At 33.9% G+C, this 23983-nt stretch overlaps 3 protein-coding genes across 9 annotated transcripts; 1 reads left to right on the top strand and 2 right to left on the bottom strand.

Annotated features, from left to right (window-relative positions):
• Positions 1 to 305: 305 nt before the first annotated feature.
• LOC104101832 (E3 ubiquitin-protein ligase RGLG4) lies at positions 306 to 12236 on the bottom strand. 5 transcript variants are annotated; one of them, XM_070201928.1, is made up of 15 exons: positions 11672 to 12236; positions 9485 to 9569; positions 8814 to 8954; positions 8582 to 8695; positions 8392 to 8489; positions 8163 to 8242; positions 7239 to 7344; positions 7025 to 7152; positions 6330 to 6456; positions 6073 to 6129; positions 4535 to 5796; positions 2323 to 2506; positions 1498 to 1651; positions 920 to 1426; positions 306 to 804 (listed from the first exon to the last, which is right to left on the bottom strand). In XM_070201928.1, exons 1-11 carry the CDS (start codon positions 12020 to 12022, stop codon positions 5713 to 5715), a joined length of 1371 nt encoding a protein of 456 aa, XP_070058029.1. In that variant the 5' UTR covers positions 12023 to 12236; the 3' UTR covers positions 306 to 804; positions 920 to 1426; positions 1498 to 1651; positions 2323 to 2506; positions 4535 to 5712. The 5 variants fall into 5 exon arrangements, with proteins under 5 accessions (XP_070058029.1, XP_070058030.1, XP_070058028.1 ...); XM_070201929.1 differs by having other exon boundaries at positions 306 to 1429; XM_070201927.1 differs by having other exon boundaries at positions 306 to 1426.
• A 2533-nt stretch (positions 12237 to 14769) lies between these two features.
• On the top strand, positions 14770 to 18563 carry LOC104109218 (uncharacterized). The gene is made up of 6 exons (XM_009618444.4): positions 14770 to 15142; positions 15875 to 16067; positions 16236 to 16308; positions 16560 to 16609; positions 17590 to 17703; positions 18144 to 18563. The coding sequence occupies exons 1-6, from the start codon at positions 14863 to 14865 to the stop codon at positions 18268 to 18270; spliced, it is 837 nt and encodes a 278-aa protein (XP_009616739.1). The 5' UTR covers positions 14770 to 14862; the 3' UTR covers positions 18271 to 18563.
• Positions 18564 to 20841: 2278 nt separating this feature from the next.
• Positions 20842 to 22536, bottom strand: LOC104109219 (UDP-glycosyltransferase 92A1-like). Of its 3 annotated transcripts, none has more exons than XM_018775233.3 (2): positions 21774 to 22536; positions 20842 to 21674 (listed from the first exon to the last, which is right to left on the bottom strand). In XM_018775233.3, exons 1-2 carry the CDS (start codon positions 22381 to 22383, stop codon positions 20878 to 20880), a joined length of 1407 nt encoding a protein of 468 aa, XP_018630749.1. In that variant the 5' UTR covers positions 22384 to 22536; the 3' UTR covers positions 20842 to 20877. The 3 variants fall into 3 exon arrangements, with proteins under 3 accessions (XP_018630749.1, XP_018630747.1, XP_009616740.1); XM_018775231.3 differs by having other exon boundaries at positions 20842 to 21923; positions 22020 to 22536; XM_009618445.4 differs by having other exon boundaries at positions 20842 to 22536.
• Between the last annotated feature and the right edge of the window lie 1447 nt (positions 22537 to 23983).

Genomic DNA, 23983 nt, shown 5'->3' with positions numbered 1-23983 from the left:
ATTGTGATTTGTCTTTATTTTTATGTGTTGATTACAGCCTAATCCAAGTTGGTAACTTGTAGAGTGATCAAATGAAGTTGCAATAGCAGTTGTTTTATATTGTAGCAATTATTTAGAAGTGTTCGATTAAGGTTGTAATAGCTTTGTTTTGTTGTCATTGTGGTATGTAACTTTATTTTAGTATATGCTATGTGGAATTTAATTATGTATGAATTTTTCACTTGCCATGATCGATTCTAAGATTCTTTCAACTACTATATATAAGTCACAATGAGGTTTTGTGTAAATGGAAAGACACCGCTGAATTTCCTAGAAATATAGCTACAACATTCCATAAATACCACCAAAATCAGTCAACAAAATATCAAATGTACTAAGGCAACATTTGAAAACTAATACATTATCGTTCTAAAAGAATAAAAACTGCAGATTGCAGTCAACAAAAATAACCAAATGTCTGGCTTAGGATAAATAATGTTTGCTTGTAGTCAACCAAAAATATCAAATAATTATTTGCTTGTAGATTGCAGTTAACAAAAAAAACCAAATCTATTGGGGATGTGCAGAACTACTATTCTGGCTTTGGTTGTTTGAAACACCAGTCCTTGTTTGAATTCTATATTGCCCTCTAATATGTTGAAGCCTTCTTGTTGTGATTGCTGGTTTTCCCTTCCATTTCAGTCCACTACTTGGTTTGAAACCAATGTCACCAGTTACATCAGCTGATCTTGTTATCATTGTTGGTCCAATGGACTATATTTTGGTACTTGGCGTGGATACTATTCTACTACTTGGCATGCCAGGCTACAGAGAAAGAATAACTAAATATGTTATCACAAATATACAAAACATATTGAATATCACAAAGAATATACACTTAAATTTAAAGTTTTGAAGCCATTTTCAGCTTGAAACACACCCATTCTCATCACTTTTGGCCTTTTAAATTGTTTTGTATTTTCCACACCCTTTTCCCTTCCTCTATTTAATGTAGAAGTAGAGGCATTAGGTATAGTAGATGCATTAGGTACTGATGATGTACTAGGTGCAGAACATTCAAACCAATTGACTAGTGAATGATGAGCAACAGATGTTGCATTAGGTGCTGATGGAGTTGCATTCCAAGATCCTCCTCTCCCCTACCTCTACTAGTTGCAGCTGTTACATTCCTAGATCCTTATCTTCCCCTACCTCTACTGGCTGCAGTAGATGTTGCATTAAGTGAAGCAGATGTTGTATTGTTTGACCTGCCTCTTCCCCTTCCTATACTAGCTGCTACAATAGGTGTAGTTGATGTAGCAGCACCAGATGTTACAGTACTTGAAAGTTCAGCAGGAGTAGAGGCATTAGGTGCAGTAGATGTTGATTTTCTAGGTCTTCCTCTCCCTCTTTTTGCAGCAGGTTCAGCTTCTACATTTCTTGATTTCTACTAAACAATAAACAATAAGATATAGTATTTGAATATAAAAGAAACAGGATATAGTTATACTATATTACCTTTGGGCTGGCTCTAATTTTTCCTGAACCTGATGCTTCTACAGCAGTAGAAGCTACATTTGATGGTGCAGCAGCAGTTCCTGAACCTGATAGATCTGTAGCACTCTTATGACGCCCCCTCTTGTTGTGACTAACACCCTTGTAGATGCTACACCTAATGACAAGTTCAATTTTAGGCAACTTTTCAGATTTTTTGGTTTCAGTTACCTCTTTTCTCCTAAACCTTTTGGGCCTGCCAGGCATACTTTTCATCACTGGTGGTGCAATAGGAGGGTCAGTAGATGCAGGCCATATTTCCATACTATTGAGTGGTTGAAGTTAGAATATGTTATCAAATATGTCTCTTTCATGTAGCAGTTATCAACATAGTCAGTTGGTTCATACCCTTTATAGTATATTGCAGCTATGTCATGTGAACATGGTATCCCATTCAACATCCAAGCTCTACAACTATAAGTATTATTTCTTAGGCAAATAGTATGTTGATTTGTTCCCTTCCTAACCTGATATCCTGTATCTCCATTAAAAAAATTGTACGCCTCACTGACTTTTTAATATTTTTCTCTAAGACCTTTAATGCTATTGGAGAAATGTTGCAGGACTAAGTATTTGCAAATTCCCTTAACTTAGCTATTCTAGTCATCATCTTGACTCTTATTTATTCAAGCATGATAATAATGGTCTTGTGCCTTGCAACTAGGATCCATGCATTAAAACTTTCAGCCATATTATTATCTACTGCATCACACTTGACTTTCACATTAAAATACACCTTACACCAAGTTTCTTTGTTATAGTACAAAAGATCATCAACTATGTTCTTACCAAGCATACTGAGTGCTTTTAGGTTTTTCTTAAATTCAGCCTCATATGTACTTCTAGCACACTTCCAGAACAGTATCCTCCTCTGAATCCCTCTCCAATTCTTTGACCAATTTGCAAGGATGTGTCTGGCACACATCCTGTGCTCACAAGCTGGTATAATATCTTGAATTACTGCTAGAAGTCCCTACAGAAAAGGAAATTGGTTAGTAATCAAACATGAAAACATAAAAAAGAATATCAAAAAGTCTGGAATGATATACCTTTTTTTTTTCATGTCTGTAATCAAGGTGAAACCCCTGCCATCTCCTAATCCCAAATCATATTTAAGCAAAGACACAAACCATGTCGAGGTATTTTTGTTCTCATATTTCACTACTGCCCAAACAAGTGGAAGCATTTGGTTGTTGGCATCCTTAGCTATAGCAACTAATAATTTCCCTCTACTAACTCCCTTCAAGAAACAACCATCTAAACATATGCATTTCCTGTACCCCATGAATGTATTCTTCAATGCACCAAAAAAGATGTAGAAACTTTGAATGTTGCCTTACCATATTCATCAACTTTACCAAGTTTCACCACACATGTACTCTCAGGGTTGGTCCTTAACAATTCATCCTTGTAATCAAGAATTCTTCCAAACTCAAGAATATGGTCACCCATAATTTCTATCAATACTTTGGCTTTTGCTCTCCTAGTTGTGGTCTTACCAACATGCACTTTAAATTTCTTCCTAATTAACTCTTATAACTTGAACACTCTTATGTTTGGTTGTTTAACTATTTTATCTTTAAACACTTTAGTCAGGTATTTAAAATTACACGGGTAATTTCTGGTGGCCCTATTATTGGATTATAAGTCCTAAGCATAAAATTATTACTTGAAGTGTCAAGGCTTGCATACAACAGCCATGAACAACTATCATTGCACTTCACCCTGACTCTTGTTGGCTCATTCACATACTTTTCCACCTGAACCCTCCTTTGAACAACATACTTGGTTACTGCATCTCTAAATTCATCCACATCTACAAAAATCATACCCAGCTGCCACTCAACTTTTTTAGTTGTGGGATCATAAACCACTTTCTTGGTAGAAGAAGATCTTCCTCTTGGTAGATTTACCCTAACTTCTTCCCCATCTTCACCCCAACATTCATCTTCATCTATTTCAAAGCTACAAGCATCAGAAATTGGGTAATATGGTTCATCACCCCCTATCCTACCTTTTTTACCTTTTCAGTTTCATCAAACCCCAAATCTGGTCCAGCTACACCACATGGAACATTATCATGTCAGCAGTAGCTCTTTCCTTTCTTTTTCTTCTCTAGAAAGACTTTCTCTCAGCCCTAAACTCTATGAACTCTTCATGCATATCACTCTCATAATCCTCTACACCATCACCAAAAAAATCACTCTCTTCATAACTTAAACTATTTTCAGTTGAATTATCAGATTCCTCCTCAGTTGAGGATGAATCTGGATCTGGATCAGCTTGAGGAGCTGCTGGATCAGTAGGTGTAGATGAAGTTGCTACTGCACCATTTAAAGACTCCTCACCAACCCCAATATTTTGACTAGAACTTGCTTTAATGGCCCCATCCCCTTTATTAAAAGCTAAACCAGATTCCTCTACACCCATGTGTTGGACATATACTTCCAAAATAGCTCTATTTTGCAAGAACTGTGCAATTCTTGAAATCTCCCTCACATTTTTATATTTTCTATAATGCCACAATTAGGTGGCCTAACACTAAATGTGCAACTGCTGCTATATCCCAATTCTTTAATATAGTCCATCAACTCAAAATAAGATATAGTATCCACATCAACATTCACATATTCAGTCATTACCCCACCCACATATCTTGGTTCCCCACTTTCAATCTCTAAGACCCCACTATGAAACAATCTCAAAATCACAAATATAAACACACTCATACATGAATGCAAATAAATAATAACAATAAATTCAGACAAATCCCCAACAATAAAATTATTGTGCCGAAAATGGGGCCGCACTAAAAAACTATTTATTTACTTACAACCAAGAACACATCGGTGTAAACACGCAAAATCAAAACTTTAGTATTAAAATCGACATGCAAACCCCTCAGTTTCAAAATCAGAATCTCATAATTTTGTATAGTGATCGATTTTTTACAAAACCCTAAACTACCAAAAATATCAATTAAAGATGGTAAAGAACTAACCTTTAGTCTTGGATTGTGACGAACAAATAGCAATTGGTTCTGCGCTGACCTTGATTGTAACACCACAGTATCAAATTAAACCCTAGATTGTAATGCCCTACTGAAATTGAAGACGATAAACCATAGAAACAGAGATTACATACTTCTTTGCATTATATTATAGCCGATTTTGCAATAGAATAAAGAGAAAATTATGATTGGACTGATTTTATGGAAGGAATCGAAGAGGGGAGATTGAGAATTTGGTTTGGGCCGTATTTTTGGGAGAGTATGAAAATAAAGAATGAATGAGGGTCGGGTTAATTAATGAATGGGTTTAATTTAGTTTAAAATAAAAGGGATCTGATAAAATAAAAGGGAATTGGGTGGGATCCATTAGCGCGTGTATACACCGATAGTATTATAAATGGGGGTCGGGTTTAATTGAGCATATAATGTTAAATAAATTCTTGTAAAAATAAGTTCAGGGTAGTAATAGGTCCCCCAAAAAAAAAAAAGATATAGTTGGTAATATGATCATAGGGTGGGGAGGATTTTATGCATTATCCTTTAATTAATGCTAAAAGGTGAATTCCTTAATGTGTGAAAAAAACCAAAAAATTACTTAAAATGGACCAGAAAGGATAGCATTTTATGTTAAGATGTTTGATTGGATACGGAATGAAATTAAGAAGACTTTTGACATGTAAGTCAATTACATATAAAGTGTCAATATTATCCTTTTAAATGAATGATAATGGAAGTTAATCATACATGTCTTTTCATTTTCTAGCTTTGTATTTTTATCAAGTGAGTTACAACAATTAATATCGTCAAAAGTAAAATAAAAATACTAATTTAACTTCTTACCAATAAGAATACTAAGCTAACTAATGCAATTTCATATTACAAAATATACAAAAGTAACATCTTTTTAAGTCAAACACAAGATTACATACAAGAAAATACACACATATTTACATGGTACTGGTAAAGACTTATCCACGATGTTTATACCAAACCAATAGATGTATGCCATGTCGGTTTACATAAACTTTTCTCTCTAAATCATCATCAATATATGCATATTTTCACCTTATTAAATTATTCAACCATAGTAAATTGATATAGTTTGGTGTAAACATCGGATGTTGGTAAGTTTTTTCCATGTTTACATACACCTGTCATTGAAGTTGCTATCAAGTGTATAATCGGATGCGACTAGTAATCCGTCGACGACAAATGGGACAATCTGACAATCTTGGACCACATTCTCTGCAAGTCTGCAGTCAATTGATTATAATCATTAAAACCATATAAATGCAAGGAGAGAAAGTGAGGAAAAAGAAATTCTTATTAGAAAAATGATCGTTTGGTTCAAAATCAGGATATACTAAAACCGGGATCATAACCTGGATAAGTTATCCCATCTTCTATATAGGATAATTTATGCCAAGATTTTGATATAAAATAACACCGGTTTTAGCTGGTACCTCCCATCAAACGCGAGACCTAATCTCTTGAACCAAACGACCCTAAGAGTGGAAAACAAAACTCACCATGTGTCCACAACCAAAAGCCAGGTCCTTAGAACCAGTTAGACAAACTGGGCAAACCTTCATTTTGAACAAAACAAAGCAGGAAATCAGTTATTCCCAAAGACCAAAGTTAATGTATATGAAAGCTATGGTTATCTATCACTCAATTGCCTCACCTAAGAAAATGTCATATTCAAAAAGGGAAGGACCAAAAGCAATATAGAAAATGAATCTGTGTTTCACATAATTTTTAAAGCAATCAATACTAAAAGCCTTACTTGGCTATGTTCATTTTGCGCGGATCCTGAAAGACTGCTTTGATCTTGAGTTGGGACTGCCATGGCGCGTTTGTAAGGAACTGGTGGTGGTCTTGGAACTACTTTCTTCGCCTTAGATGTTCTTTTCCTATACACAAAATTTCAAGAGAAGTAATAAGTACAACCAATGCAAATCTCATGTTAATTTCTCTTATCATCTTAATTGTAGTCAAACAATTATGAAAAGAGACTAGCATACACTTTCATTTTACTTAGTTATGAGGTGGCGTAACTGGTAAAGTTGTTGGCACGTGTTCGAGTCGTGAAAACAGCCTCTTGTAGAAATACAGGGTAAGGCTGCTTACGATAGACCCTTGTGGTCCGGCCAGAGGCGGACCTAGAATTTGAAGGTCTGGAGTACACCTTTGGATTCAACCAAAATTTACTTTGTATTTAAGATGTCCACTACTAATATATCACTATTTTCTGAAGACATATACATGTATATATGGAATTTTTGCCAAACTTTACGGGTGCCGGTGACCACTCTGGTATAGAATAGGTCTGCCTCTGGATCCGGCCCTTCCCGGGACCCCGCGCGCGTAACGGAAGCTTAGTTCACCGGGCAGCCTTTTTTTTAGTTATGAGGTGGAGTTCTGTGGTTTAAGATCACATTTTTAGGACATAGACTAAGAAAAGGAAAGGCTAATTCATACCCTAGCAGACCAAGTTCTCGAGCTGCTTTATATTGGATAGGGATCTCCATAAGTGCAGCAAGAGCAAATGCAGATTCCTTTGCAGAATCAGTTGTATGTTTTGTCATGATACCGGTAAAATTCACAAACTGCACAAGGAAAAGGATTGTAAAAACTAATGTATGGTTCTATCACAGATTCCATCTGTAACTTAAAAAGTCTAATAGAATTATACCTGAAAATTATCAAATTCACGCGCAGGAATCCGGTCATCAAATTTTTGCATGTCTTCCCAAGGTCCATCACCAACTCCAACGAGAACAATAGAGAGAGGATACATGCTGAGAACAAATGCTTGTCAACTTTCTATGTATAAAATTCTTCAAATAAGAGCGAGAATATATTTTACTCAATACTAACTCATCTATCAGAATTTTGATTTTGCTGCTATAATGTATGTTGAGGTCACTCATGAAGAGAAAGAGTAGAACAAAGTACTCGAGGAGGGCAGAGCATTTAGCATATGCACTGCCCTTATCTGCTTAGCTATTAGTTTAGAAGCCAATTAAAACAAGAAGAAACCTGATCACGAGTAATCGTATATAACCAAAATCGCCACAACCAATTCTCAAATTGAAAGAAAATTCACGATTAATGAAAATCCTCAAAGGCAAATGCTCATAAATTAAGGGAAGTGACCTTTTCTACTCTACAAAGAACCTGTTTCTGCACATCTTCAAGTTGCATTAACCTCTATGACCAATAAACAGCCATGGCCAGTTGAGTGAAATGGAGTGCCAGAGGTAAGATACAGATGAATGAAACTAGCAACAAGCTGAAGTTAGAAAGCGAGTCATCAGAAAGAAAAAAATGGATAATGTCGACTATACATTTGCCACCAATGCATATAGGATTGCCTCTTTGCCTAGATCAAATATATTACGTTGCTCTAGAACATACAAACAAGTATTTTCTTGCACCTCATGGCTTGTTGTTACTACTTCACAATATGCTGTTACATGGTGACCTTATATTCTATAAAGCTGAAGGTTTGGACAGACAAGGCAACCTGACTGATCTACATTGAGTGGTTTGTAAACGAAATGTAGTAAGACATAGGGTTCGATCACAAGAGAAAAATACACCTATGTCATTATACCTCGCGGTGACAATAGAACTAATTGTCTTCTCTTCTTGTGGGCTGAGTTCTGAATCATTGGTATTGACACTCCTTGTAACCTACAGGACAAGACAAAGTGTCAGCAATTTAAAGGGAAAAGTAAAAGACTATCATTGAACAAGATTCTATATATATATGTGTGTGTGTTTACATGCGGGTGAGTTTTGTTTGATTGAGGGAGGGGGGAGAGAGAGAAGCGCTCAGTAACCTGGCCATCAGCGATGATAACCAAGACATGGTATTGTCCACCCGTTCTCTCCACTATATCTACTGCAGCATCTACTACTGGCCCATAAGATGTCGGCCCTTGAACACATCAACACATAGTCAGGATAATCCCATGGAAAAAGAGGTTTCTTAGTGATTAGCATAAATTTACAAATTAAAACAGAAAATACCAGATAATTGCAGATTTGGAACTATTTTCCTGTAGCAAGCTAGGACTTCTTCAAAGCCATGGCAAGGAGAGTGATCGCTATGAAAGCTAAACACATCTTGATCATGCGTAGTCACTAGAACCCAAAATAAAAAATGAGTTCAATGGAAATATACAAATCCAACAGAAGATAAAAAGACGATGATAGTGAATGCTGAAACAATAGAGAAGCAATTCTGTGGAATGGAACCTACCATCACCAAACCCGAAACAAGGAATTAAATTGTCTTCATCAAATGGAGACAATGTCTTTCCAATGATAGATATGGCTTTCTCATATGGATTGAGCGAATCACCTATTGCATGCAAGCTCTTGTTGTTGAAAGAAACTTTACCTTCAGAAAGAAAACAGCTATTTTTATCTTCAATGTAAAAAAATTGAAAGACGTCTAACCACTAAAAAGTTGAAAACTTTACAGTTGAACCAGTGAACCAGCAAAAATACGATGAAAGCTTGAAAATGTCAAACATCATTGTATTTATACTAATGCATTAGGCTTGGCAGTTGGCACGAGCTGTTTAATTTCCATTGCCACAAGCATCAGGATAAGCTAAATTTTAATGGTCAAAATAAAAATCAAAGACTATCTTATACCGATGTCATGTCAAGCAGAATAAACTAATTAAACAGAACACTATCAAACTAAAAGAAACATATTTAAGTGATAGAGAGGCCATATGTGAAAGGAAACAAAGTAGCTCTCATAGTAGTTTTTCAGAAATGTTTTAATTTTATCAAATGCTCCAACAAATTCTACGCCCAATTTGTAGGCCAATAGTCAGAACATCATATTCTGCGTCGACCTTAGGATTTATACTCAGAAAATCGATAAAACTGACAAACTAATTCAACTGCTCCACCTACCAGTCCATTCATTACTTTTCGTGAAATCTATCCCAATAATTAAATTTGACGACTCCAATCCCGATTCTCTCAGTGCTATAGTGACCTGAAAGTGAAGTGGTGATTCAGATGTATGTAAAAAAAAAAGAGCTTCAAATTTCAATGACATGCAAACTCAGATTTTAGGGAAGACTATGGATCGTCTACATCTACTAATATGTTATTACGAATTTGTGCATATAACAAATGAACGTTAGGTTTACAACGAGCAAGAAAATATTGCTTAATGGATACTTGTACAGGCCACAGTAAAGAGTTTGCCTGTATAATAGATAATTTGATGAAATGTTATTGTCCTTCCCCCTATTTGGTCTTTTTACACTTTCTGAATTTCGCACTATAGACAGAACTCCAATGTCATCCTCTTGAAAAACATTTATCAAAATGTAGCGATTTGACTCTTTGGGATATTCATTTTGTGTCATCAATTCATCTTACCCCTATCCCGAGACACATACACACACATTCAAAAAGAAGAAAAATAGTAGAGCATTCAGAATATCTCCTGTACAAGTGATTTTATGTATTCCTCAAACATAACTTTTCACTTTGACGAGTGATAAACTGAGAACCAGAGGCTTAATTTACCTACTTTAAACACATGGATCAATGAAAATCTACATTCTTGTATAACAAAACTGGGCCTTCTGCTTGATCAAATGTTCGTCCATAATGCGACAATTGTCCTCCTAAGTACTCTTTAGCCCTCAGTCATGTCCTCTTTCTAGTATGCAAATAAATTTTCTTAAGATGGACAGAGCTATCCCTAAAAGTCTTGTTTTCTTTCCTCAAGTAGATGGGTGTTTGTAATTTATTTCTATCTGGAGATAAGTACTATCTTCTACAAAGCAATTGAACTTTATGTAAACCAGGGGCGGCGCTAGGATTTGAACTTTAAGGGTTCTGGATTTTAGAAAGACTTCAAGCAATAATAACTGGGTTCTAAATGTAATATGAATACATATTTAACAAATTTCTTTACACAAATACACTGTGTTCGAGTAAAAGTTACTGGGTTCGGCTGAACCCGTATTTGGGCTTCTACCTCCACCCCTGTATGTAACAGTCTCAGGTTCCTCTTATGAACGTCCTCTATAACAGTTATCCTCTATTACAACACTTCATTCTAACGTCCAAATTTCTTTTATCACCAATTTTTCGTGCTATGTTAAGATATATGCTCACTACAAAAACACTTCGCTATAACGGCCAAAACATATCCTGAACAAACAAGGTAGTTATAAAGAGGCTTAACTGCATAGTAAAAATGAAAAGAGTGAATACCCTAAAAACACTTTAAACTATCATGTTTTTGTCAGTTACATATTTAAACTATCCGGTGTCCCCAAAACCCCCTTTAGCTATATCTCCTATATATTAAAAAAACACTCATAGATTTTTTAATGAAATATGTAAGATAACTCGCCAAAAGGCGCGTGAGATGAAATTATACATAAAAATGGCTCCAATTGGCCATTTCTAATGGTTAATTATTGTTACCCTCTTTAACAAATTTAATTTTTGTATTTTCCCTCTATTTTCTTTGTATTCTAGCCTTCTTCTTCATTTTTTTATCTTTCTTCTTCCTTTATTCTTATGGTTCTTATGGGTTTCATATGAAAAAAATTTCTTTCTCTTGTTTCTTTTAAAATTATCTTTCTTCTTCATTTAGGTCTTCTTCTTTCAACCAAACCTTAATTTTTTTTATCCCAAATCTCGTATTGAACTATAATTTCCGGTTAAAATGAAGGTTATTGGGAAAAATTCAATGTTTAATCGAAGTTTAATGGTAAAAATCACGATTGAGACATGGTGTAGCCATTATCGGAGGAGATAGAAGAGATTTTATTTTTTACAAATGACCATGTGTTTATCCCTTCATCCTCTTCCTTTGATTTGTTAACTCCCAAACATTTACCCATTTAATTGTTTTTTATTATTAGTTAAAGTTCTTAATTAAATTGTTATATCAGATTAGTCTGTGTATCGCATTCACCACTAAAAAATGGACGAGGGTTTTTTAATATATAGGTGTATATAGTTAAGAGGGGTTTTGGTAATAACGGATAGTTTAAGTAGATAACCGACTAAAACGTCATAGTTTAGGGGTTTTAAGGTATTTGCTCAAATGAAAAGGGAAGAACAAACCTGATCAAGGGATGAAAAATTATCAGGAATATAGTAGTACTTGCTCTTCTTCTTCTTATTCTGAGTCATTTGTTCCGTTTCCTTTTTGATGTTAGTGGACTCCATCTTCCCATCGCTAGAACCCGAATCAGAAGAAGAACATTTCACCGGAATAGAACTATTATTATTATCATTTACAGAGGATTCAAAGGGGGAGAAAGAAGAAAGTAACCGATTTCTGCTCTTAGAAATCGAAGAAAAAGAAGTAGAAGTGTTGTTATTACCGGAATTCCTACTACTACTACTACTACTACTACTACTACTACTACTACTACTCTGCTTACGAAATGGAAAACTGAAAATATTACCCATTGACGTTGAAGTTTTGGAATTTTGCGGACCTTTTAATCTACATTATTGAGCAAGTCTTCTCGCGAAGACTTGACAAAAAAGAGAAGAGGAAAGAAAGAAAGGAATATGATTCTTTGGATATCGCAAATTGAAAGCCATTGGATTGGATTGGTAGAGCAAAAGCGAATGCTTTAAGTGCTTTGAGATATTGTCATCCCACAGACATTTTCCGCGAAACTACTGCTTGACATGAGAAATAAATGCTCTCTCCTCCTAGAGGTCCCATTGGATTTATATTGGAAAAAAAAAGAGGGAGGGAAATTGTTCAAATTTGTCCCTATACTCTTCGAAATTATTTAGCTAGGTTTCATATAGATTTGGTTCAAGCTTGAAAAATAAGTTTTTAAAATTATGTTGAAAAATAATTTTTAAAAGTTAAAATTGTGTTTAGCCATATATTTTATTTGAAAAATAAATTGAAGTTTTGTGAGTGTGAGAAAACATTTCACCTAAAGTGCCATAAACCATTTTTTTAGGAACTTGAAAGGTTTTTCAATTTTCTGTTTCAAAAACTGATTATATTATATGAACAAACATTATTTTCAATTTTTTTTTTTCAAAACAAACCACCAAAATCTATGGCCAAAACGGATCCTAATTTTGTCCGTTAAAATTACATTGTCCAGCTAGTTATATGTATATATATATATATATATATATATATATATATATATATATATATATATATACACTATATTGACTTTTTCATGAATTTATTTTTTAATATTTTAATCCTCATTAGTGGTAATTCTCGCTCTACCATTGATAAAACTCATGTATATCTTTCGTATTCTCTTCCATCGGAGCTGTTCAAATTCTTTAAGGAAAACTATTTAAACTTATCTTAAATATTTTATTATAATTTAATATTACTCTAAGGTTGAAGTGTCATTAAGGGTCAAAGGAAAAGAAAATGAGGCCTTTTCCTAATGTAAGGAATAATGTTAGATAAGAGTTAAATAGATTGAAAAATTGCTCAATTTTCGAATAATAATAGCAGGGGCGGAACTAAGCCTTTTTAATACGGGTTCGACTGAACCTGTAACTTTGATCAAATATTGTATGTCTTAAAAATCTATTAAATATGGATAAAATTGCAAAAAAAATACTAATTAAGTTAGAAGGGAAAATGACATTGTATAGTCGCTCTCAAAATAATAGCCAAAAAATATATATGTATGTATGTGTGTGTATATATATATATATATATATATATATATATATATATATATATATATATATATATATATATATATTACTATATATTATATACAAAATTATATTTTATACAAAATTCTCTAGCGCGGACTAAAAATAAGGGTGGCAAATGGGTCCGGCCGGGCCCGCATGCTAAGTGGGCCAAGTGTGCTGGGACCGTTAGGATCACTAGAGGTGGGCTCGTGCCAGTCTCGTGGGTCGGTTCTTATCTAGGAACCGTTAAAATCGGGCCCGTTTGGCCTGCCAAGAGACCGGGACCAGACCGGTCCCTTGGCGGGCCAAACAGGCTCAATGGCTATTTTTTCTAGCCGTTTGGCTTTTGAAATAAAGAGCTGTTGGGAGTTTAAAAAATAGCCATTTAACCCACCTTCCTCCCCCCCCCCCCCAATTTATTATTAACCTCAAACTTTTTATTATTACACTTTTTTCTTATTTTCAAATATAAATACCCCATTCTTTCATTTTCTTACAAAATAATTTCAATCTATCACAAACTCTCTCTAATTTTCTTATATATACTTGCTACTATTGCTTACTTTATTCCAAAAAAATAGTCAAAAAATATTAAGTTTGTTACAATTTGTGAAAAAATTATGAAGTTGGTGAATTGAAATCTTCAAGTCAAAATGAATGCTCTCTATTCTAATAATTATAATACTATTGGTGAAAATGATGATGAGAAAATTGATCTCGATGAAACTCAACCGGACGATGATACACCTACTAGTCCTGCTCCTAATGTTGACCCAACTAGTAATAATCTTGCTAATCCAAATGATGACCCATCTGATACTCCCGTTACTACCCCTACTTTTTCTAGAGAACCTACCAAACGACAGAAAATATCTCATGTTTGGCCATTTTTTACTCAACTAGTTCCAAAAAATAAGGCTAAGTATAAAACTTGTGGTATGGAGTTGGTTTTTGAATATTTTGGATCGCGGGACAGGACAAGATCTTTGACTAGGCACATAAAAAAAAACACCCTAAAGATAACATCAGATATCAATGTCTGAAAGTTTTGGCCTAGGAGAAATGGCTCTTAACTGGCTTTTTCATTCAAATCGTAGAAGTAGACTTAGAGAATATTTTAAAAGATGCGATGAATGTGGCTAAAAGTGAAAAAAGTCTAATTTAAAATACACACACACACACACACACACACACACATATATATATATATATATATATATATATATATATATATATATATATATATATATATATATGTTATATACAAAAATTATATAAATTTTATACATTTTTTCGGCTAGCGAATGTAAATAGTCTCTAGCGCGGACTAACCGGAAAAAAACCCAATTTAAAACCTATGATAAGCTTCAAATCCTCTAAATACAAGCACAAATATAAATATTTTTCTCTTTTTACAAATTTAAAGGATTAACACGTCTCAAAGGTATAATTAAGGGAGCATTTTAAACTTATCCTCAAATGTAAGGGGACCATTTTTATCATTTTCTTTGTTAATTGAAAAATCAACTTGAGCAAACATACCGTAGAAACAAACCTAGGAAAGGCTACCAACGGACAGCAGAGTTTGCGGCAGTGACAGAAAGACTCCAATGGGTAGCGGCAAGGAGAAGAAGCAGAAGAAACCATTGCGCTTAGGACCCAATAAAGTCAAGAGAAAGAAGCAAAAGTTGAAGAAAACGAAAATCAATAGCAAATCTAATGAAAATTCAAAAACCAAAACCAAAACCAAAAGCAAAAGCAAAATAAAAAACAGCGAAAAGAATATGGTCAGTTTCCCAACAGCAGCAGAACAGCTGAAGTATTTCCATGAGCAGTATCAATCTGCTAATAGGGTTCAGCTTTCTTCCCTTGAGCTCGAATCATTCACAGGTATACACTCTACTATTATATTAGGGTTTGCTGAAGCTGCTAATTGATTTATTATGGATAACTCACTAAATTTATGTAGTTATAGAAGGAGATTATGTATATGTTACACAAAGTTATAAAATTGTTTTTTGTTGTGAGCTCCACGCCCCCAAACCCACCCACCCCCATATTTTTTAATTTCGAACTAATTGTACACTATACTAATTTTCAGTTTTAAATGGAATTTCTACTTGAAATGTGGTTCCTATGCACAATTATGAAGGAAACAAGTTTCGAGAAGTTGATAGTCTGTTCTCTTTTTCTTCCTTGATAAGTAGAGGCGGAGCCAGAATTTGAAGTTTATGAGTTTTGAACTTGCCGCCCAACAAATAGCTCATCTAAGTTACTGGGTTTTGCAATTAAATATTTGGACGTATTTAATAAATTTTCTAATATAAATTTTGAATGAACCCGTAAACGAATAGCCTAGCTCTGCCCTTGCTGATAAGTAAATTAATTTTAGGTGTTACTATTCGTATTCTCAGCTAGAAAAAAGGTTTTTAGCAGTTTTTAGAACAGACAAACTTTAATAAACAGTGATAATCAAGAAAAGAAGAAGGGAGAGATTTTTACTGACTGGACAGAGAAGTAAAATTTTGGAGGACACGTTCTTGATGCATTTTATTTCATATGTTAATTCTTTTCGTGCACATGGATAGCTTTTTAACTACGGTATGAGTATTAATGATACAGAGACATGCATGCTTGAGCTCAATCCTGATCAAGCTCAAAGTAGTAGTCCATTGGCTGATCATATGAAGGTTGCTTTTGGACCATCGTGGAAAGAAAGTTTGTGTGAAAAGGAGCTTGATGGGAAAATTGATCCAGGGCATCCTTCACTTCTGGTCATTAGCTTATCTGCCTTGCGTTCGTTGGACCTTCTCAGGTTGGCGGCTTTTGTTAGCGTGTGAACTTATTCTCTCTTTGAGTAGTTCTGCACGTATAATTTTATCCTGTTCCAAAAATTGTCATTTAGATATAAATGCAGTAATGTAGCTCAACTATCAGTAGTTCATCTCTTAGTATGACCTATAAATAAGTTTTGCTTTGTCAGAGAATTGCGGCCTTTGACAAGTGAATGCCGTGCTGCAAAGCTTTTCTCTAAGCATATGAAGGTTGAGGAGCAGGTATTCCATATGCTACTTGCAAGATTGAGCAACTTTAAATATAATTTTGGATCATTGACAAAAAAGATCTCTGCTAACTCGTCACATGCTCAATAACATTCGTCGCGTTAACACATCATAAACAATATTAAATATATGTCTCTGTAGTAATGCACTCTTTCTTCTTCCCTTGTTAAACTCTCTTTGTTTTTTAAAAAATGAAAAACTATTGACGTGGAATGCTAGGGATGATTTTCTTTTATTCATCACAGGCTTCATCTCTCAAGAATCGTGTTAATATTGCGAGTGGGACACCAAGCAGGTATGCATAGAATTTCCTTGCAAGTTGGACTCATTTCGTCTATGAATAATGATGTTGAAGTATTTTTCTATTGGTGTTTGTTTATGTTTGTTTTTGCAACTACAATCAATGAGAACATCATGCAATTGCCATTTACATACAAACTCAGTTGATGGATAGTGACTTTCTCCATAAACTTTAGAGAATAGATTATCCAAAGGCGATGAAGCTTCATGGTCAATGGAATGATGAATTCATGCACAATGATGTTTCAAAATCTCTTTTATTCCCTTGCAAGTATGCATGTTTAGTGGGACTTGTTTGGTAGCCACAGGACATGCATTTTAAAAATGATTCATATGGATGTATGAACATTCAAAAATAGATAAGATTAAAAATCATCATATCAAAGAGAGGGAGCAAACAACACGCACAGAAGATAAAATATGATGCCACTTGAAATGACTTGGCCATGTCCTAGGTGGATCTCCAAATGCACCAATTTGTAGATGCGATACTATTGTGGTAGAAAAGAAAGTGCTAAAAAGGAATGTGGTAAACTAAGTATACATGGAGGAAAGCTGTTTCTAGGACCTGCAATCTCTCGGTATTTTGTTTACTTAGCTAAGAATGCTATAGGCTGATAATAAATGCTATAGCAACAATACCAACTTGTTGGATTAAAGTTTATGCTATTTACATTAAGAATGGTGAGATTGAGATACCCTCCAGCTTTTAAAACTGATTTGCTGTAAATAAAAAATTATTTAGTATTGAAACGAAATGACCCCTGCGAAAAGCGGAAAATGTAGATGAACTCAATTAGTTTGAATTGAATCATAATTGATTGGTCGATTGATATCTGTACAAACTGTATTAAAATGGTGAAATTATGGTTGAAAGGAGATCAAGTTTCTGCAAAAGAAACCAAAATCTGATTGCATTTTTCTTTTCGTTTCCATTAAAGATTTGGTTTTCTGATTCTTTTAAACTGGTGACAGGATTAAGAAGTTGATAGACATGGAGGCGCTTGGCCTTTCTCGATTAGCTGTGATTGTGCTGGATATGAAAGCTGATGCGAAGGGCTATTCACTGTTGACACTGCCTCAAGTCAGGTTAGATTCTACCGTCAAACCTCTATAAAACAGTCCTGTTTGTTCTGATATTTTTTGGATGCTATAGTGAAGTGCTGTTATAGAGGACATATTATACCATAAATAAAGCATCGGTTCCGAGAAAAACTTGGAGTGAATGACTGTTATATAGGGATGTTGTTATAGAGAGGTCTGACTGTGAATGGCTGTTATTTACGTGTGAATTACACATTTTGTCTCAATCTAAAGTTACTAATACTTAAATGTATATATGGTGTCTCAAGTGTTGGAACGACCTGCTCATTTTCGCATTGTTTGCCTCGGATGTGTTTTCATATGCGCCTTATAGTCCTGAAGATATCATAAATGGAAAAACAGCATTCTATCTCCCTTAACCTTGTTACCTTCGATTTCTAGTGACTATTTTTTTGAGATCTCATGGTATACATTCCATTTGGCAGAGATGAGTTCTGGGACTTGTATAGGAACTACTTTCACCAACGGGTACTGGAAGGTGCATTGCGGATATGTCTTTATGGTGAAATACCAGCTAATATTAAGAGAAAGAAGAGCATCGAGGATGAGTAGCCTTTTCAGGACTGATACGAGCATTCTATACTATCGTCATCCAGCCTGTTTTGACATTTTTGTATCACAAATTTGTAGTAGAGAATACACATAAGCAGCATCTATTTAAGAATATATGTAGGCTATGTTGTTTAGCTAGTTAAGTCAATCAGGCAAAATGGATTCTTGAATTCATGTAGGTGTCTTTTCAAGAGATAATACGATAGGAAGTTCATTTTTTTGCGAGATCGTTCTGTATAAGGATTTTAGTATATACACTTGAGTGAGTTGAAAAGCATCTCTAAATTTGCTCATGTTTCAATTTTCTACTGTGCACCCTACCTCTTCTTTCCCCCCTATTAGAAAGAAGGAATTTTTACATACCTATACACTATTGGAAACTTTATTACCCTCCCTACTTAAGTTTCAATTTAATTACATCCTATATACAAATTTACTAATTATATACACTTTAGGAATTAAATAAGTATCCCTTTATATTAGGATTCTATTATTTCCCATCCTTATTCTCTGTCCCTCCTACGCTCTCTCTCTGTCTCTCTCTCTTTCCTGCGCGCTCTCTCTATCTCTCAATACCTAATTCCAGTAATGTAGAGCCAAGGAAAAGAGAGCAGCAATTCCACCATTGACAGCCATTAAAAACTTTGAAGCTTTGAATTCGAATTTGGGTTTTCAAAAAATATTATTTGTTTGAATTGGGTGTTGTTGCAAACAATTGGGAATTCTCTCTACGTCTCTCTCTATCTCTCAACCCCTAATTCCAGTAATGTAAAGCAAAGGAAAAGAGAGCAGCAATTCCACCATTGACAGCCATTAAAAAGCTTTGAAGCTTTGAATTCGAATTTGAGTTTTCAAAAACTATTATTTGTTTGGATTGGGTATTGTTGCAAACAATTGGGAATATGGTTTGGAATTTATATCTCAATTTTGAGGGTATTTTGGTAAAGATTAGACTTGATCTTGGTTGAATTTCAGATTGAAACTCGAAGAAGAAGAAGAAGAAGAAGAAGAAGAAGAAGAAATTGTAGTAAAATTGTAGAAAAATTGTTTATATATATATTTTTATTTAACTATTGTATGAAAGTTGAACAATATTGTATAAAAATTGTATTTAAGTTGTATGATATTGTAGTTGTATATAACTGAGCAGAAATAATGTATGAAAATTGTAGATAAGTTGTATAATATATAATTAGTTGTATGAAATATGTTTTTACTATGTATAAATCAGATACAAAATATACAAAAGACATTGTATAAAATTTATATTTAAGTTGTATGATATTGTAGTTGTATTTAACTGTGTAGAAATAATGTATGAAAGTTGTAGATAAGTTTTATAAATTAGATACAAAATATTGTAGGCATATGTTTGCTCAAACTGTCAGGGTTTTAATCTGTTTTTCATTTTCTTTTCACTTTTCTTAATGTGGAATGCTCTTTTAGTAAGGTTACAATAAAACTTAAATCTTCTCGAAGAAGGTGAAGATTGCAGAGAAGATTCTTATGCTCCAAAAGGTGGTTTAATACTATGTCCTGAAAACCAGATCTAAACCCATTCTCTTCTTTTTTCCTTCTCTTGCATTTTTTAAAGCTTTACTTGTTTCAGAAAACCATTGTATCTTTAGTATAAGTGGTAGGTTTTACTTGTTATTCTTGCTTTGACTTCTAATCCTTCTCTGTTATACCATTACAAAAAGAGTGATATATGAGTGTTGGAGTACTCTACCAAGGTATTCGTCGACGTTATAACATAAATTTTGCCTAAGTTTTAAAAACAAAAAAAAGAAGGAAGAAAGGAATATAGGCAGCGTCCGTGTTCACACCTTGTCAACTCTGTCTTTTATTCTTATACTATAATTTTCCCATTTCATATGCTCGAAGAAGTGAAAATAAGTTCGACAAGAGAAGATTCTTATGCTCGAAGAAGGTGAAAATTGCAGAGAAGAGACTGCCGATGATTGCAGAAAAATAAGGAAAGAGAAGAGGAGAAAAAAAACGAAAAGGGTGTAACTAAATCGCTTGATTGAAGGCACTAATAATGGATTTGAGAGCCTTTTAAGGTGGAATGTATATACTTTGTAAACAAAACTTGTGTATGTCGGGTAAATAACAAAACATGAATATTTATCGTAATAAGGTTTCAAATAGTGTATAGGAATGAAAAAATTCCTAGAAAGAAAGGTTAAGAAAATATGAAAATCTAAAGAACATAAAGGAACATGATTAGAATGGAGAATCATCCTAAAATAGTAAGCAACTGCATTAAATATAGTCCAGAGCAAATGGTATAAAATAACCCGACATAATTTAAATAGAAGAAAATGACTCTAGAAAGATTGGGTTGCTCTAGTGGTAAGCACCCTCCACTTCCATCCAAGAGGTTGTGAGTTTGAGTCACCCCAAGAGCAAGTTTGAGTCACCCCAAGAGCAAGGTGGGGAGTTTTTGGAGGAAGCGAGCCGAAAGTCTATTGGAAACAGCCTCTCTACCCAGGGTAGGGGTAAGGTCTAATACTGGTTTGTTGTTGTTGTTGACTCTACAAAGATTTCTCTTGTTTTCACATAAAGATCTCCTGTTTAAAGCCTTAAAAGGTTCCAAATTCTTTGTTAAGATGACAGATTTCTTGTACAAAGGAGTGTAGATATGAAGTCGTCCATTGCTTTAACAGAAGAACCCTTAAACTTCTCTTCTTTAACAGCTTCTCTAATAGAAATCCCAATCTTATTAGCCTTTTCCTTCATTTCTTTCCCTTTTCCACTTGTACTCAAAACAATGTCAATCACTTTCTTCACATCCTCTTTTTCAATAACACTTTGAACCCCTTTAGTTAACTCAATGCAAACTCCCATTTCTTCCATTAACATCTTTGAATTAAATGCTTGTTCACCAGCCAAAGGCCAACTAATTATAGGCACCCCTTGACTTAAACTTTCCAATACTGAATTCCATCCACAATGAGTCAAAAATGCACCCGTCGAACCGTGACACAAAATTTGCAATTGGGGTGCCCAAGATTTCACTATTAAACCTTTATTACTCTTTTCCACTCTTTCTTGAAAACCTTGAGGCAACCATTCTGATTTAAACTCACCTTTTAAGTCAAATCCAATAGGAGGTCTAACAACCCAAATAAATGGTTTTTCACTATCTTCTAATCCCAAAGCCAATGCCATCATTTGTGAAGTACTAATTGTGTTTTGTGAACCAAAAGATATGTAAAGAACAGAACTTTGAGGATGTTTATCTAACCATTCTATGCATTTTTCAGGTGACAAACCATGATCTTTTCCAATTCTTGATTCCAAGATTTGACCTTTTTCTCCTTTCTTTAGCATACATTGTGGAAGCAAAGGTCCAATACACCAAACAGGAAGTTTTGTGAAATTCTTGATTGCTTTTATCCCTATAACTTCAAATTCCTCAACACTATTACATAACCATCCTAAAGAATCCAAAGAAGGTGATAACATAGATTTCAACACCTTAGACCAAGAATCATTACCATTGGCTAATTTCATAAAAGGATGAAGTTGAGAGACAGAAAAAGTGCAAGAATCATTAAATCCTGGCATTTTAAAAATACCATCAATTGCTAATAAATGAGGGAGATTTAGCCATAATGATACATAAGCTGCTGTCCCATAAGCACCAGCTGTAGTAAAACTCACATTAAAAATACCACAAGATTTTGCTACTTCACTAGCAAATCCCATAAATGTATCAGAAATTATACAAAGTGGAGGCTTACCATCTTTTTTAACAATCTCTAAAATCAACTTTGTAAGTGGATCTTTCAAAGACAATGTAGAATTGAAAATTGTCACCATATCTTTTAAAGGCAAGGCTTCTGTGTTTTCTGTATTTGGTGGTAAACCATGGTCAGAACTATTATAAGGAAGTGAAACCAAAGAAATATTATTGGGATTTTGTACTTGGTTACTTGAATCTTTGGCTATGTTGGAACTAAGATATTTAATATTAAGAGGGGTACTAACTATAGTGATTTTGTAGCTAGTTCTTTCTTGGATTTTATTGGCTAAGGCTAAGAATGGAATCATATGGCCAAGTGCTAGAAATGGAAGCATTACTATATGTTCTTGAGTGTCACTCATTTTTCCACAAATTATTGGAAATTTTGAGCTGCTTAAGAATTTAGAGAGAAAAATGGTGGAATTATTTTAGGACAAGACAAGCTAGAAAGGTAGGGATAGGGTGAGAAGAAGGGAGAAGAGAAATTGGATTGTATTTATTGTCATCATTCCAACGCTTGTATATATTGAAATTTGGGAGAAAAAAACCAACCTACTTTCTGGTTTCATTAATAATGGTCACCATTTAAAATTTTCAGCTGACGAAAAAATAATCGGAAAAGGGTCAAAACCGCCCTCGAAATTGGACAATTTGTTTTACCATCCCTTAAAAATTGATCCCAGATTTGCTTCTGTCATGACCAAAATGATTCAAATTTGCCCTTTCTGACTAACAAACCTATTTTTTTTAATTTTTAATTTTTCATTAATATTTTTTTGCCCAAAATAATATGACGTGTCCTAATCAAATCAAAGTTGACTAGATTTATCCTTAAAATATTTGTATGGTTCAATTTTGCCCATATACTACATGTACGATTTAATTTCGTTGATAGAATTATTTGATAATTATGTCGGTGAAAGGTAACAAGTACTTCTTGAATTTAGTCAAAAATTATCTTTCCCAAATCTAATGTCACATTCCAATATTGTGTAAATATTTAAAAAAGAAGTAAAAAACTTCTGACATATATAAAAAATATATCAAATGCATTATATTAAAGGTACCTACTTAATATCTTCTAACATTCATATATTTCTAAAAGCATGTCATTAAGAAAAATTAAGACTGTTATTTCAATATTTTTGATACTGATTAAAATAAAAATAATAATACAACGGAAAAAAACTAATACAAGGTTATACAATATGTACGGTATGAGTAAGTATTTACAGTTGGAATATGTGTTTTGTAAGGTTGTAGCGCAATAGCAATTGGCAAATATTTGCTATGACAGGGGCATATGTAGAATTTAATAGTTCCTTGTTCGAATTCACATACGTGTTGACCAAAAAAAAAAAAATCACATACGTGAGAAATTGAGTTCACTTGTACCATGTTGAATTTAGCCCAAACATTATACCAAAAAAGGACACTCTCAAAATAATAGCCGAAATAGTGTATATATATACATTCTATATGTTATATACGAAAATTATACAAATTTTATACACTTTTTCTACTATTGAATATAAATAATTTCTGACGCGGGCTAAAAGTGATAATACTCAAAAATTGTTTGGTTTAGGTAGGTCATGACTTTTGGAAGTCCCTTCTTTATAGGCGACCCTTTATCCCCAAACCTGCAAACCTTGCCACTTTCTACTATTCAAGATTACTAGCTCATATCCATGAGTACACAATCATTATAAATCAAATAAAAATTATGATTAAACAATATGCTTGAGTAATAAAATAAAAAATTTTAAAAATATAAGTTACTAAAAATAATAAATATTAATTGTATTTAGCTAGCTAATAATAAAAGGTGAAATCCCCTTCTACATAAGTTTTCAATGTCTTATTATGATTTTTGACATTGCCTCCGGTTATCGAAGTTACTCGATACTTTTTCTTTTGGGATAATCTGTTCATCTACCATAAAATTAGATTTTTGACATA

Source organism: Nicotiana tomentosiformis, chromosome 5 (assembly GCF_000390325.3).
Source record: "Nicotiana tomentosiformis chromosome 5, ASM39032v3, whole genome shotgun sequence".
NCBI classification, from domain to species: Eukaryota; Viridiplantae; Streptophyta; class Magnoliopsida; order Solanales; family Solanaceae; genus Nicotiana; species Nicotiana tomentosiformis.
Note: the sequence above shows the minus strand (reverse complement) of the source record. Positions and strands in the feature narration are given on the sequence as shown.